Genomic DNA, 16,664 nt, shown 5'->3' with positions numbered 1-16,664 from the left:
CTCCTCCAGATTGTTCATCGCCTTACTGATTCTTGAGGGAGATGATAGCACACAAATCACTGTTCAACATCAGTCGGGATATAAACCATCTGGAAACTCAGAAGAGTAAGCAAGCCTGTGGGTCGAGGGGTCGCAGCACCTGAGCGAGAGAAGATCACCTGGGGCTGGGCAAGGGGACCCACAAAGGCACTTCAGGGACATGCGAAGGCCAAGGAATTAAAAGACTCCACTAGGAATGGCATGTGACCTTGTTTTGCTATCATGCAGAATAGTTGAAGGGAAGTAGCAGGCAGCGAGATGGTAAACATGCACTCTGGCTGTCGGGCAATAGGCGCTTCATGCTAAGTTGAGACCTTTCCCTGGATTCTGAAAGTATCAATTGGAAAGTAGCAAAGACAACCAGCACGAGCTGCCTGCCCCAGCAGTGTTATTCTCCACACGCTGCATGTGTTGCTGCTTGCCTGTCCAGGTGGCTGTGTGGTTTGTATTCTCTGTAGTGGGGCCAGGTTGATACCAAACCGCTCGCATGTGCTCACCTGGCCCCCATGATGGGCACAGAAGTGTGAGGAGGGCAGCAGGTACAGGATTCCTCTGTGAAGAATGAATTGGTCTACCTAGGGATCAAATGCATTCCCGTGCCTGGCGTCATTAGCTCTGTAGTCAACCTACTGAGCTAGACTCTTAAGTGGTAGTTGCCAGCTGTCCACAAAAAAAAAAAGAAAAAAAAGGTAAACAATTTCCAATGTAATTATTGACTCTGGCATATTTTCTTTTTAGAAAAATCCTTTTACATTTAATTCCTGTACACCCTTTGCTGTTGAGTCAATTCCCACCTATCGTGACCCATAAGGACAGTGTAGAACTGCCCCATGGAAATTCCAGGCATTGCTCGTTTCAGAAGCAGACTGCCACATCCTTCTCCCATTGGGAGATTGGTGGTCTTGAACAGCTGACCTTTATGTTAATAGCCAAGTGCTTTGATCGCCATGCCACCAGGACTCCCCTTGTCTTACCATTACCAAACAAAGAAAACCTCTCACTGCCACCGACTTGATTCTGGCTCCTAGCAGCCCCCTCTGCAGGGTTTCTGAGGCTGTGAGTCTCTACAGGAGCAGACAGCTACATCTTCGAGCTGCTTTACTTGCATTTAACAAAGTGGGGTTTTGAATCTAAGAACATATGCTTGAATATAATTTACAATATTTGTCAGGAAAAACAAAAATATTACTGATACTTTGATCTTGTAGAGTCCTAGCTCCACAAGTTGTGTTATATATCATGATCATTGTTGGGCAACTAAATTGTTTTAAATGACTTTTACAAAACTTAGCTAATCTTTATACAAATTTTCTCTATATCCCTTTTTTCTTTTTTAAACGTTTAACCATTAATTGAGAATTTCTCTCACTGCCATGGAGCCAGTGCTGACTCATGGCAACCATAGAGGACAGGGTGGAACTGCCCCAGTGGGCTTCTGAGACTAAATCTTTACAGGAGTAGAAAGTCTCATCTTTATCCCTTGAGGTGGCTGATGGTTTCGAACTGCCAACCTTGCAGTTAGCAACTCAGTGTGCCAAATGCTAAGTTAGGTACTTTGCCTATGGTGTCGTTGGCTTTTTATTTTGTCCCCTATGCACAAATGAGTTTTCTCCTCTCTCTCTTGACAGGTTTCCAAAACTTAAGAATGGAGGAGGTATGGAAACAGGAAATTCAGGGCAGAAATGGAATAAATGATGTTACATTGTGGGGATTGCAATCAATGACCTGAAACAAAATGAGTGTAAACTGTTGAATGGGAAACTGTTCTTCTCTGTAAACCTTCACCCAATCAATAAACAATTAGAGAGCTCCCAACAAAATTATTAATAAATAAATGAAATAAAACACTATCACCACCACCACTACAACAAAAAAACAAAAAACATTTAAAAGCAGAACTAGGTTTCCATGCTTCAGAGCCAGACCCTTGCTCCTGGGCAGCCCTTGCATGCTAAGGATAACATGCATCCCACTGAAAGAAATGAGAGGCTTAGAGTTAATGGATTCCATGTTCAGTTTAATGATTCTAGTCTTTAGCCATAATCAAAGTAATGTAGTCTTTTAACTTATCCTGTTAGCCATCCTGGCCCTTTGTCACCTAGGCAGAGAACTGAATGTTGCTTTCCTAGTGCCAGTAGGACTAGCACCCAGGCTGAGTAGCCCAGGCAGTTTTACATTTCATAAAGTAATGAAAGATAACCTAGCATAATGCCATTTTGCCTAGTTTTACCACATAAGTTCCTTATGTGCTATTATGCCATGATTAAAATTTTAAATACTCTCTATTACTATTTAGATTTTGCAAATCAAATTGTTTCTGATAGACTTTCCTCAATTACATATGTTTGCTTTTCTATGGCAGCATCTGAAGATAGACTCAAATTCATTATAAACTACATTATGATCAGCCTTTTGCAGACTTAATAGTGGTTTATAACCAGTACATCGGTATGTTGAAAGTCCACACGTGAAACATCTTTGAAGAGAAATCCTTAACCACTTGTCATCGCATTTCCACTTTTGAATAACATTTTATTTTAAAAACAAAACCATGCCTTTAAGCCCTCGGTCTGCCCTTCTTCTACCTTCTACATGGTAGAGGGGATGGGGAGTTTTCCAAATTCAGTGCCTTCCCTAAAGTCATATAGTAGAAGTATCCTTTGAAAGTCTAAGATAATAGAAAATGTGAATGCTTCTGCGTTTAATAGATATGTGGATCAAACATTAATTGGAATATTTTAGAAACGGCCCTCGTTGCTAACCCAGAATCGCATGATGAAGTTTGAGGAGGTTGCTCTGGGGTGCAGTGGGGGTGCATTGGGCTCTGAGGGAGCAAGACGAGGCTTTCTACTGGAAACCCTCAGAGGCAGGTCTGCCCTGCCATAGGGATGCTGTGCATCGGGTGTGAACACCAGTGCTGTGAGAGCTGGCTGAGCTTGTGACAGATGCTGTGAGTGCTAATAGGAGCAGAGCTAGAGCCAGAGACTGTCCCCTCGTCCCTCTGCAGTCCCCTCCCCCTGGATGGCTGTACTCCAGACCTGGGTGTCATCTCTTGCTCAGATCTCCCCCCTCATCTGGGCCAGATGCCAGCCCACTACTTCAAGTTCCTGCAGTGTCTCCTGCCTGGCTGTATCAGCAGGAGTGTTCGTGGAAACCCTCCCTTTCCTCTCTATGTTCCCGGGCACAGGACTGCCTTCCCCTCTGTCTTCCTAGCCCCGTGCCTGGCACAGGACTGCCATATGTAGTGGGTGTTGGGGTTATGGTACTGTTTGAGTCCTAACAGCCTTCATCCCTAAACTTTCCCACTGTCCAAGCAAACTTGCCCCTGGGAGTCTTGGCATGTTGGGCCTCCTCTCCATTGGCAGCCTTTGTGGTTCGAGAGGGACTCAGTTTTGACCCCTGACTGCCCTTCACTAGCTATGTGACTTCAGGCAAGGCACTGAGTTCATCTCTGTAGGCTTTGGTGTTAAATCTCTTAAAAGCTTACTCAGCACCCATAGGGCTGGTTTAGGTTTGGCGGCCCAGAAGCAATGGTAAGAGTGGCTTGGCAGGTGGGGAAAGCCGGAGCCTCCCCTCTCTCCTCACCAACTGCCTCACCGGGGCACCTGTGCTTACTGACTACTTGGTTCCTCTTTGGTGTCTTAAAGATTCCCGTGTATGTTGTGCCCAGGGCAAGGCAAATGTTAAAGCAACCGAGAAACTTAAACATGAACACGTGCTCACTCCCATTCGTGCTAATTACATTTGCTGGCATTCTCATTGCTTGAAAGAGAACCGGTTACCGGTGTGAAGTGTGCAGTCCTTGGGATATTTCATTCGATTACCCAAGATTTCCTCATCCTCCAGGTTGGTAGAGTATTTGAATCACTTGGAATGCAACATCTTGACAGTGTGTGAAAAACATGCCAAAAAGATCATTTGAAGTGTGCTTATGTACTAGGAGAAAATTGGATAAAGGGTAGTCAGCAAACACCGAGCTGTCACCGCAGTTTCATGTTTGACACGTTTCCTGGTCTCTGTGAGCAAGGCTTCTGACGTCCGACGCTGTGTCTTTGTCGCATGTACTTCCAGCTCACCTGGAGGCCAGCTTTGAGGAGGTGGAACGCCACCTGCTGCATCTGGAAGACCTGTGCGGGCAGTGCGAGCTGGAGCGACACAAGCACGCGCAGTCCCAGCAGCTGGAAAGCTACAAGAGAAAGAAGAGGTGGGTCTTTCACGTCGGCCAGACTTCTCATGGTCAACCTCAGCGTTCTGGCCGTCACGTGCTGTTCGTCTCCATTGTAAGCTGATACAAGGCGTCTTGTGTATGGAAAGCCCATAACAAATTTTCCAAAATATTTTTGGTACCATTGTTATGGGTCCCCAGCAACAGACGGATGAAGTGCTCAGCCATTAACAGAAGGGCAGCGGTTCAGAAGCACCAGCTGTGCGCTGAGAGAATGGTGTGCAGGCTGCTTCCATAAAGGATTCAGGCGTGGTAGCCAGTTCTACTCTGTCCCATGTGAGTCGGGATCTGCTGGGCACCAACAGGTTTGGTTGGGGGCATCTCTTGGTACTTCATGAAGCTGAGTTCTAAAAAGCTCAGGATAAGGTAAAACACAAGAAGCTCCCCATGTCAGTGTGGAGGGGAGCAGAGTGGAGGGGCATAGTTTTCGAAATAAGAGTTCTGACCTGTGTTGCCAAGAGGCACATGACTGGGCCTCTTTTTCCCTCTTTATGGCGAGGGTTGGAGGAGAGGGGCCCCAAGAGCAGGCAGTGCAGAGGGGTGTGGTGGACTGATGCTCAGCCCTGCCTCTAATGACTGTGGGCCCAGAGACAAGAGACTGTATCCTCTCTCAGTCTCAAGGTCTCCGTTTTATAATAGGGAGAACAATATACTTGCCTCCTAAAACGCTATGAGAATTAAATGGGACTCTCTTTATTAAATACAAATAATATCTGGAAGTGTTGGTTATAATAATGATTAGTAGGTTAACGTGAATTGGAAATAGTAGTCTAAGGGAAGCAACCTGCTAACCTAGCTATGGTGCCCCAACGTCTGCAGTGGCCGCCAAGGACAGGGTTGGCAGGTGAAGTCGACAGGTGGACTGAGGGCAGGTGGGGTGCCCAGCTGTCATCATGCTGGGCAGGAAATGGTTTGCTAGAGAGGAGCAAAGAGAAGCCATTGTTTTCAGATCGCTGTCTGGGTGAGGCTGAAGAACACTTTTGGTGGGAGAAGCAGAGACAGACATACATACATACATACACACACAAGGATAGATATGTATAGCACCAAGGAAGATGACAGCTAATTAGTCCACAGAGCAGTACAGAGGGCTCAGTTCAACTCATTTCTGTGGAACAGCTAATAAACTGGAAGTCTTCAACTCATGAGGGCTGCTGGGTCGAAGGTCAAGGAATCAGACAGCTGAGACTTCCCTAAGGCAATGCAGGCAGTCTGGCCACAGGCAGCAGCCAGCAGGGCAGGTCACCAAAAGTTAGCAGCTCAGGAGCTTAGCAAAGCATGCCGGGATGGGATATCGAACTCAAGCAATGCAAGACGACAGGATCCGCCAGCCCCCAGCTCAAGTGATGTACACACCAGCAGTGTGGTGAAGCAGGTCTCAAAGAAACCTCAAGCTCTAGCGACATGGGTCCACTGGTTGGCTGTCTCACAGATAGTGCAGTTCACAAGTTGAGGCGGAGAACTAGCTAAAGCCACTGCATGCTGGTCTTATCACCAGAGAGCAAGAGAGAGAGGGTAGGGATGGGTGGGCCTGGCTGAGCCATGTATCTCTTTGCCCTCCAATCAATTGTTACCTTATTAATCCCACATGTTCTTATTGGCCAGGTTGGCACAATAAACCTATCACACAGAGGACTGTGCTGCTCACATGGTCAGAGGGTGCTGGTTAGTGGTAGACAAAGAGATTTTTTAAAGTGAGGCTAATGTGTAGGTGTTGTGGATTGCCACACTGATGTTCAGTTTTCGAGAATGGTACCAGTCGATTGGGGTACAGAGAAAAAAATGGAGTGTTTCAGAGTAGACATTCTCAACGAGGTCCATGGTCCCCCAGGGAGAGGTCTTAAATGTTAACAAGGCAGAAGAGCCACCCAGAGAGACCCCTGGGCTCCATCATCAGCGTTCAATTCCCATGGCACCACTTTAAACAGCATTGCCATGGTTCTGATGAGTCCAGGTGCTATGGATGAAGGGGCCTGGTATTCAGCAACTGTGCTCTGGAAGACTGGGAGTAGGAGTGAATTGGAAGTTTTATTTAAAAATCACAACATATACCCCAAGACTACAGCCCTTAGCCACCCTTCAGATGTGGAAATGAACACACCTGCTGACTTGCTTTTCAGCCAAACGTTAGACAGGTCTAAGGAGAACAGCAACCCCAGATGACTCTTAGAACAATCAACCCCCAGAGCTCCACTGGACGATGTTCAGCAGAAGGAGGAAGGGAGGGAGGCCGCAAACAGGAGTCACAGGGAGATGGGTGGGGGTTGGGGGTGGGGGGTGAAATGCAGTACCGTCGTGAAGGAGATAAAACACAATGTGTATGAGTTGTTGAATGTAAAACTAGTGATCTGGTCTGTAAGCCTTCACCCAATGCACAACAGAAAGTTTTTTTAAAATTACTAAACCATACCAGGTGACACTTCAATATGTAGGATTAAATTTAAAGTTTTGATAAAATGATTAGACAGAAAAGAGCTATGAAAGTTATTTCTCATGCTTTTCTTTATCCCAACCCAGTGACTTTGATATATTTTAATCAATGCACTATAACTTGTCTATCATAAGGGAAAACCAACTTGAGGTTTGGAACTCAGCCTCACCTGTGGTTAAAGTAAAGGCCTAAATGTACTGAATAGTTCTTATGGTTTTACATAACTGAAGCGACAGAGCATTCATCGTTTTAGAGGTGCAATTGTGTAGTGGAAAGAGCCCTCTCTGAGCCACTGGTTATGAGCTCTGTGTTCTGGGGCAAGCTGTTCACTTTTCTTTCTACTTGTTCTGGTTTAAAACTTTGCTTAGTGTAGATACATAGGTTCCAAAACTTATTTGGCTTAGCACCATTATTTCAGAAAAAAATTAGCACCACCCCTAGCAATTACAAAAGAGTGTACTGCAAAGCCAAGCCGGTAGTCCAGGATGGAGTGTCAAGTATCTGCTTTTGCAGCCTCCCCAGTGGTTCGTTCTATCGCCCCCAGGGGGCAGCATGTCCCGATTTGGAAAACACTGCTTCCCAGCTGGAAACAAGTGGTGTTTGAAATACAACAGCAAGACTATATATCTTCTTAATAAACTTAGATGTGATAAATGGAGATTTGATGATGGGGCCTGTTACTGTGCCATACAAGGGGTACCCCCCAAAAAACGGATTTCCCCCCCAAGCTATGTTTTTAATTTTTTATATAAAACAACCGTATCACCTTCAAAGTACTCACCATTACACTTAATACATTTGTCAAATCTGAAATTCCATTCTTGGAAACATTTCAAACTGATCTGTTTGGATGGCTGACAGCACCCCCCCTCGTGTTTTTTTTGCTTCACCTCTTCTACGATGTCAAATCGCTGTCCTTTCATGTCCCTCTTCACGAGGTGAAAAAATAGAAGTCACCTGGAGCAAGGTCAGGTGAGCAAGGTGTGTGGGGCAAGAGAGGCATGCTGTTTTTTTCCCAAAGACTGGTGCACTGAGATGACTGCGTGAGCAGGTGCGTTGTCGTGGTGGCAAAACCAGGCCCCGTCTGCCACAAAACAGGCCTTTTCAGCTGCACACTGTTACTCAATCTTTTAAGAAATTCTAAATAGAAAGTTTGATTAACAGCCTGACCTGGTGGAATGAACTTCAAATGCACTTCCCCCTCACATCAACAAACAACAGATGACCATCGTCTTAATCTTTGATCTCACTTGACGAGGTTTTTTGGGTGAGGGGATGCCGGAGTCTTCCACTGTCTGTTGATGTTTGTTTTGGGATCATAAGAACAGCATCATGTCTGGTCACCAGTAATGACCTTGGGGGTAAAGTCTGGGTCGATTTGGAGCTGTTCTTTCAAAGCACAGCATGCTTCCACTCAGTGCTCTTTTTCCTGGTCAGTGAAAACCCGAGGCACAAATTTTACAGCGACCCTTCTCATTCCCAAATCTTCCATTAAAATTCACTGAGCCAAGCTCCAAGATAGTCCAGATAATTTCCCCATTTCTTCAGTGGTCAATTATTGATCTTTGAGCACAAGTACATAAATTTTGTCAACATTTTTGCCTGTTTGGGAAGTTGACAGACATCCAGAATGAGGCTTGTCATCACTCGACGTTTCACCTTTTTTGAAACGAGAAAGCCACTTGTACACTTGAATTTTCCCCATCTGTGTAAGCTGTGTTATGCATCACAACAATTTCTGCAGCCTTTTTCTCAAGCAGGAAACAAAATTTCACAGCCACAACGCTGTTCTCTTAAATCAGCCATCACAAAAAAACGAGGTTCAAGTGAAATGGCTTTTATGAAAAAATTCATTGTGACTAGAGAGAACCTTCCCAGGCGATGCCACTGGGTGCACTAACTCGAGTGAGTTGCTGGCTGATGGGTCACTTGATGGGAAAAATGTGTACTGTGAAAGCGCTGCCAAGCAGAGCTTCCTCCCCCATTGCTTTGTTGTTGGTTTGGGTGGGGAGTACCCCCTCCTGAGTATGGGGGGAAATGTGCCATTTGAGGACTACAGATTATAATCAGCTTGAATTTTATAGATAAACTGGTAAATATTTCATATTCTTTTAGGCCAAACCTTTTAAATTATGTGGAATTACTTTATATTTCTCCAGGGCAGCAGGAGATTAATGTAAAATGTCATAACATTTTGAAAACTTAGGGTGAACTTCAAGAATGAGAATTTTTAAATTAATCCAAGACCTTGAAGAACTCTCCAATATTTTGTCAAAGACAAACTTCTCTATATGTTTCTAACTATATTTACTAATAGTTTTGTGTAACATCTTCTCAAAATAAACATTTATCAATAAATGCCCAAATATTTTCCCTCTAATTGCTCAGTAAAATAATAAGACTGTGATTGAAATTGAACTCATATCCTGAGATGATTGCTATTGTTTTTCATTCAGATTTTTTTTTATTAACAGGTATTTTAGTTACCTCTCACTGCTATCAAACAGATTCTAGCTCGTAGCTGCCCTGTAAGACAGGGTGGAACTGCCCCTGTGGGCTCTGAGACTCTGGCTCTCTATCAGAGTAAAAGGCCTCATCTTTTTCCAGCACGTCTTCTGGTTATCAGCCCAGAGCATAATCCCCGAAGCCACCAGGGTTGCCATAACACCCATACCCAAAATGGGTGACCTTCAAGGGCAATACTGTATTATATCATTTTGTTGGGGAGGGCAGTCCAAACCAGGGCATTCGCCCAGCGGACAGTCTTTGTTGTAGCCCCAGGCCTTGATTGACATTTGGCTTATAGAGGGCTCTTTACCTGGTATCAAGATCTGGTATTGCTTTACCTGGCATTGCTTCTGCTCTTTCTGTATGACCACTCAGAAGGGATTAGTTTGGGGACCCACTTACTCTAGCAGTCCCTCATTAACATAACAAATAGTATTATATGTATAAGTATAAAGGTTATGACTCCAACAAAGTTTTTTGAGTAAGGCAGTTCAATCCATAACAACAGAAATACAAGCTGTGTCATGATAAAGATCAGACTTAATTATCTGATAGGGATTGATCAAACGTCTAGGATTCGTTCTTAGATGTTCTTCACATCTGGAACTGAACCCATCCCTGGGGATCACCGTTCAGCAGAATAATAAATCGTCCCAGAAAGTGAACGGTAACCCCTGTTAAGAATATGCTCCTCATGCCCCTCACCCCAAAACTCAGGGCCATCGAGTCAATTCTGATTCCTAGCGACCCTACAGGACAGGCGAAAACTGCCCTTGTGTATTTCCAAGCCACTAACTGTGAGAGCAGAAAGCTTCGTCTTTCTCCTATGGTTTTGAACTGCTGATCTTGGGGTTAGTAGCCCAACTCACAATCATTATGCCAAAAATAAACTATACTGTACCCTAAGTGACTCATCTCCCCACTACCCCTCTGGAAGGTATGTCCAATCAACCAAAAGAGCAGCATCTGTCCAAAAGCAAAGTGCGGAAAGAAGGGACGGGGAAAAGCACAAGTGGAAATCGGGAACCGACGGGGAAGTGGGACGTGTGGAGGGGATTGGAACTGATGTCATGAAATAGAGTGTGTGTAAGTTGTTGGAGGTGATGCTAATGCGCTCTGTAAACTTTTACCCAAATCACGTAAAACACACACACACACCCAAAAAGCAAAAACCGCTTTCGTGTGAGAAGACCTAGGAGACGAAGATTGAGTTCCACGTGCTTGGTGGGGTTGGGGGTTGTGGAGCCAGTTCCTTACTCATGAAGACCTGTGTGTAACAACAGAGCCCTGCCCATCCCTGGCCGCCCTCAGAGTCGTGGGCGTGTTTGATCCTGTTGTTGCAGCCACCGGGCCACGCCATCTCATCGAGGCTCTCCCTTTTATTTTTGGCTGACCTTCTGTTTTACCAAGCGTGATATTCTTCTCCAGGGACCCCCAGGGACCGGCTTCCCAACACCATGTCCAAAGTACACGAGACGAAGTCTTGCCCTCTTTGCACCTAAGGGTCATTCTGGCTGGACTTCTAACAAGACACGTTTGTCATGCTTCTGGCAGTTGGTGGTGTCCTTCAGCAACATCACGATTCCAAGGCTGCCTCCTCTTTGGTGTCCCTGACGCATCGTCCGCCTTGCGGGCAGTGAGGGCATCCCCACGTGAGCCAAGGGGCCTTCGGCTTCGGAGGGCAGCTTTACTGCTTCACGTTTTTTCAGAGCTGGTTTGCAGCGGATTTTTCCTATGAAGGATGCAGTCTGAATTCTTGGCTGATTCCTCCAGGGGTGTCGATGGTTGTTCCAGAAAGCCTGACCTCTGTTCCCTTAGGCTTGCTGGCGTGTCTGTAAAACAGACAAGGATCCCTTCTTGAAAGATACCTTATGGAGAGAATAGAGCAATTCAGTCAAATGAAGATTGGTCCTGAATGTCTTTTAAATACTGCATCATTCAGTAGATTGCTCCTTAGAGAATGGGAGAAAATTGTAGAGCAGAACACAAGATTCTTTTAAAAAAGCAGAAACAATAAAAACAGACTTACTGGATTGGTAGGGACCTGCAGACTCCTGGAGACAATTGCTGCAAGATAATCTATAGGTGCCAAACTAAAATCATTCTTGAAGGGTACCTTTCAGTTAATTGACAGATTAATTCATGAAACAATATCACTTTTGAGTAATGTACTCCTTTAAAACACACACGCACACCCACCTCCAAATGAAGGGAGTTAGGAAGGGAGTTGGATTAATGGAAATTGCTATTCAAATTTTTATTTACATATTTAGTTCACTCTTGGTTCCTTATAGGAGCCCTGGTGGTACCATGGTTAGTGCTGGGCTGCTAACCGTGAGGTCTGCAGTTAAAAACCACCAGCTGCTGCATGGGAGCAAGAGGGGGCTTTCTACACCCTAAAAGAGTTACAGCCTCAGACACCCACAGTTCTACTGTCCTTCAGGGGCACTTTGAGTAACAATTGACTCGATGGCAGGATGTGTGGTTTGTTGAGGGTATTGTTTGTTTTTTTCCATTTTGGTTCCTTTATTCAATTTTAAGCTATCAAAACTGGGAGTGTAATGAAGGCTAATGTAATGACACCAGGCTAATTTTGATTGATATAGAGCTTTCATTTAACACAATGTATTGAACATAGTCATTTATCTCTGTATTGTCAAACCATACTCAACATCATTATGAGATCATACTAAAAAGATACTAAGGAGCCTTTAAGTGTTACAATTCAAAAGAACGCAGGGCATGGCAAAGGAAGTGGCAGTAGATGAGCGATGTCCACATTTTGATAGCTGCATCAAGGAGTGGTCACTGACAGCAGAACGGAAAAGCCAGGAAGCCAAGCTGGGACTCTTGAGTGCTGTGGAGGAGAATGCTGGCTTAGAGCAAGCTGGTGTGTATAGGAGATTCCAGAAAGGCTCAGGAATGAAAGGCGCCAAGAACCTTCCTCGGTAACGTGTGTTGAAAGCAGGAGGGTGGATTGAAAGTACAGAGAGGGGCCAGTTAGACCCCCTGATCCACTCCTCAGTCACATGGTTACCGCAGCCCTACCTCGTCAAGAGCCATGGGACTGGACGTGAGAGGCTCCAGGCTTGAAAATGCTACATAGATTGTGGGCAGGTACATTGACTAATGACCCAATGTGACAAACCTGTCAGTTTGTCACATTGTGGGGACTTGAATGTTGTTGTGATCTTAGAAGTGGTCACTGGTTTTTGCCAGGGCCCACAGGGGCACCCATGGTAGATGGGTCTCAGGGAGCTTCCGGAATAAGACAGAGTAGGAAGGAAAGGCCTGGTGGTCTGAAAATCAGCCACGGAAAACCTTGTGCATCCCATAGCACATTGCCGGGTGACGTTCTGGAAGCGGAACCCTCCAAATACACAGTGGTTGCAACAGCAGCAGGAGCACGCCAGCAGTCGTGAAAATGACACAGCGTTAGGCAGTGTTTTGCTGTGACACAGAAATCACTCGGAGTTGGAGCTGATTTGATGGCAACTAAGGAGCCATAGTTATCTGTTGCGTTGAAATGCACAAGGTCAGCAGTTCAAAACCGCAACACCTCCACAGGAGAAGGACCATAAAGAGTCACAGTCGCAGAAACTCACTGGGCAGTTCTGTTTTGTCCTAGAGGGTCACTGTGGGTCAGTATCGACTTGATGGCAGTGGATTGGGGATTCGGGTTAACAAGGGTACTGCCCTACTGAAGGCAAAAGGGCTAGGTGGAAATCTGTCCACGTAATAAACGCTGAGACTTTTTAGGACTCTTTCTCCCATTGGCTCCCTGAACTTGGGCAGCTAAACGTATGGTCCTCTGCTCAGAATATTGTGGGGTTCATCTGTCAAACTGACCAGTCCACGAGAGAGAGAAAAAAAGCAGAAATAGATATTTGGAGAGGTCTCTGATCCAGCATCTGGTGCTCGTCTAAGCACCCTATGATGGTGAGCCCTACATCTTTGTGCTCCTTGTTATTAGAAAAGAATTGACAGCTGAGGAATAATATTCAATGTCCAAAACTACCAAAACAACCAAAAAAATTATAAAATAAACAGTCATAAACACTATTTTATGCAGATATGCATGTGCTATATGATTTTTTTAAAACCACTCTCCCCCTCCTGTATTAGTTTTCTATGCACACTCTACATGTATATGCATGGATACATTATGACAAAACACAGTAATAAAAAAGAGAAATGAGAGACTGAGGGACACAGAAGAAATAAAAAAACAATACAGTAACTGCAGCTCCAGAGGCCATCTTATAAGGATTGTTTTGCATCCTGAGACAAGATGCCATTGAAAAGAAACAAGTTAGAGAACAAGAAGGGGCTCTTAGAATAAAATGTATAGGGGCAGAAGGTTGGAAGATTATGCTGAAGAAGACTATAAGAGAACAAAAAGACTGAGAAAGTACGTTGAAAACTGAGATCATTCATTAGGTCCCACGTCTGACTACTGGGAGCTTCAGAATTAGAGGGGGAGAGAGAAAGGCAATTGTTAGATAAATCATGCAAGAAAATTGTCCTGCACTGAAGGATGTGAATGTTTGGCTTTGAAGGGGCCTGGCAAGTTTATAAATGTCATTGTGCTAGAAATGCTGAGGTCACAGAAGGTTGGAGACTGGTCATAGCTGTTAGGGATCAGTTGTGACACAGAACTTCCCTTGGGCTCCACTTGGAAAAATTACTGTTATAAGTAAATATTACTATAATAAGGTGCACAGCCAGATTTTCATCAGACGTGAGGGGGGAAAGTAATTTTCAGGTGTGTAAGGGCTCAAACTCAACTTTTTTATTTTTATTAACAAATGCCTGCGACTTAAAAGAATGTGCATCTTTTATTTTGTTTTGATAAGCATAAAACTCAAATTAAAATATTTTTATCAACTGTAACATTCCCTGAAGTGTTTTACTTAGAATACTGAACTGACAAGATGGCCACTGATAGAATATTCCATCATCAAATACGTTTTGGAAACCCTTTATCCTATGACTGCCTCCTATAACTTTGTAGTGCGTGTTGGTCTGTTTAAGGGCTCAGGAATCCTATAGTAAAGAAACCTGAATGAGTCAGCATTTCACAGCTGTCTTGTTCATAGAGCAAATTTGTATGTTATACATATTCAAACTCTGTCTGGTGCTCTGTACAAGAAAGTTTGCAAAATTCTCAGATTATTTTAAGCAAAATTGAGTTTTCATTTTAATGTTATACAATATTTTATAATGTTTCTTATGAATAGACTGTCCTTTAAAAATGAGGCTCTTCAAACTAAACTAACTGCTCCTTTTTGTCCGTGTTCTGAAAAAGAGGCTGATGTCTGATACAGAGAGTGGTGGTGTGAGGTGTCATCAGTTTCACTCTGACTCACAGTGACCCTGTGACAGAAGACTGCTTGGTCCCGCACCGTCTGGACCAGGGCTCCTCAAACTTTTTAAACGGGGCCAGTTCACTGTCCCTCAGATCATTGGAGGGCCGGACTATAGTTTAAAAAAAACACAAACTATGAACAAATTCCTATACACACGGCACATGTTTTATTTTGAAGTAAAAAAACAAAATGGGCAAAAACACCCAGCGGGCCAGATAAATGTCCTCGGTGGGCCGCATGTGGCCCGAGGGCCATAGTTTGAGGACCCCTGGTCTGGACAATTACTACCATCGATGTTTGTACCCTTCAATGCCAGCCTCTTGCTCAGCGTCGTCTTTTTTCCCACTGCCCCTCTACTTTACCCAGCAGGATAGCCTTCTCCAGGGACTGGTCCCTCCTGTAAGTGTGTCCAAATCGCCCTGCCCACCCTTGCTTCTCAGGAGCATCCTGGCTGTGCTTCTTCTAAGACAGATCTGGTCCTTCTTCTGGCGGTCGTGCTGTGTTCACTCTTCTCTGCCAGGACATAAGTCAAAGGCAGTATTTCTCCCTGGTCCAGATTTCACATGCATGTGTCGTGACTGAAAATACCATGTCTTTATGTCAGGGAGCGCTTAGTCCTCAAAGTGACCTCTTTGCTCTTTAACACGATAAAGAGGTCGTGTGCAGCAGATTGCCCCATACAATATGTCATTTGATTTATTTTTTGTACTTTACTATAAATGACCTTTAAAGGTCATTTTATTTGGGGCGTTTACTGCTCTTATAACATCAGTTGTATCAACCATATTAGTACGCTTGTTGCCATCATCATTTTCTATACATTTACTTTATACATTTATACTTTATACATTTACTATATATCATTTTCTATACATTACTTCTATACATTTTCTATACATTTACATGATACTTTGGTATCAGCTCCTCTTTTCCCACCTCAATCCCCACTGCCCCTCACCCTCTTGCCCCCTTGAAAATTATAAATTATTATTATTTGATATGGTTACACCAACTGCTGTCGCCCTTCACCCACATTTCTGTTGTCCGTCCCCTGGTGGGAGGTCACTTGATTTCTTAACTGCTGCATTTATGGGCATTGACTGCGGATTCAAGAAAATGAAATCCTCCTTGACACCTGCAGCCTTTTCTTCATTTGTCATGAGGTTGCTCATTGGTCTAATTGGGAGGATTTTTGTTTTCTCTGCATTGAGGTGTACCATAAGTCTCTGATCTTCATCAGCAAGTGCTTCGGGTCCTCAGTTTTAGCCAGCAGGCTGTGGCGTGTGCATGTTGCAGATGGTTAGTCTGCCTCAAGCCCTGACGCCTCTTCTTCATAGAGTCCAGCCTCGTGGATGGGTTTTCTTAGCCTGCAGATTTAGCAAGTAGGTGGAAGCAGACAGCCCTGGTGGGCACTTTTCCTGCTTTGGGACCATGGTCTGTGTACAAGTTCCATGTGAGGACAATTAAGTGTATTCTCCGCAATATCATTCATAATTTGTTATGATCCATACAGTTGAGTGCCTTGAATAGTCAATAAGACACAAGTAAACCTCTTTCTGTTCTTCTCTGCTCTCAGCCAAGTTCCATCTGACATCAACAATGATGTCCCTGGTGCCATGTCCTCTTCTGAATCGGCTTGGATCCCGGCAGCCTTTTGTTGGTGGACTGCGTAACCATTTGTGAATTATTTTCATTAAAATGTGATACTCATGATAGTACTCGACTAATTTCCGCTGTCTGTTGGGTCGCCTTTCTTCAGGATGAGTACAGATTTGGCTTTTTTCCAGTCGGGAGGCCGGATAGCCGTCTTCCAGATTTCTTGGCCTAGACAAGTGAATGCTTCCCATGCTTCTGGTATGGTGACATTCCTTCTGCCCAAAAAACCCTTCCGTATTACAAGTCCCGGCATGAATTTTCCTTCTGCTCTTCCAGCTTGATAAATGCAACGCCTGCTATTTCCTTCCGGTTTTCTGAAGTCATGTCTTTGCACATTTAATTATATTACTTTGTCTTCCCAGGCCTTCCTTTGAAGTATTCTGTTCACCTCTTTTTTTGCCATCATTTCGTCCATTCACTCTAGTTGCTCTACTTC

At 44.4% G+C, this 16,664-nt stretch overlaps 1 protein-coding gene across 1 annotated transcript in view; it reads left to right on the top strand.

Moving 5' to 3' along the window:
• Positions 1 to 16,664, top strand: part of DTNBP1 (dystrobrevin binding protein 1) — a 155,426-nt gene that overhangs the window by 60,121 nt on the left and 78,641 nt on the right. Inside the window, exon 6 of the mRNA XM_045298684.1 lies at positions 4,111 to 4,243. Coding sequence (XP_045154619.1) covers positions 4,111 to 4,243 — 133 coding nt within the window. The remainder of the gene's footprint in view (positions 1 to 4,110; positions 4,244 to 16,664) is intronic.

Source organism: Echinops telfairi, unplaced genomic scaffold (genome assembly GCF_000313985.2).
Source record: "Echinops telfairi isolate 266 unplaced genomic scaffold, ASM31398v2 ScPeMD7_7439;HRSCAF=8477, whole genome shotgun sequence".
Lineage (NCBI taxonomy): Eukaryota > Metazoa > Chordata > Mammalia > Afrosoricida > Tenrecidae > Echinops > Echinops telfairi.
This window is presented reverse-complemented; position numbering and strand designations above follow the sequence as displayed.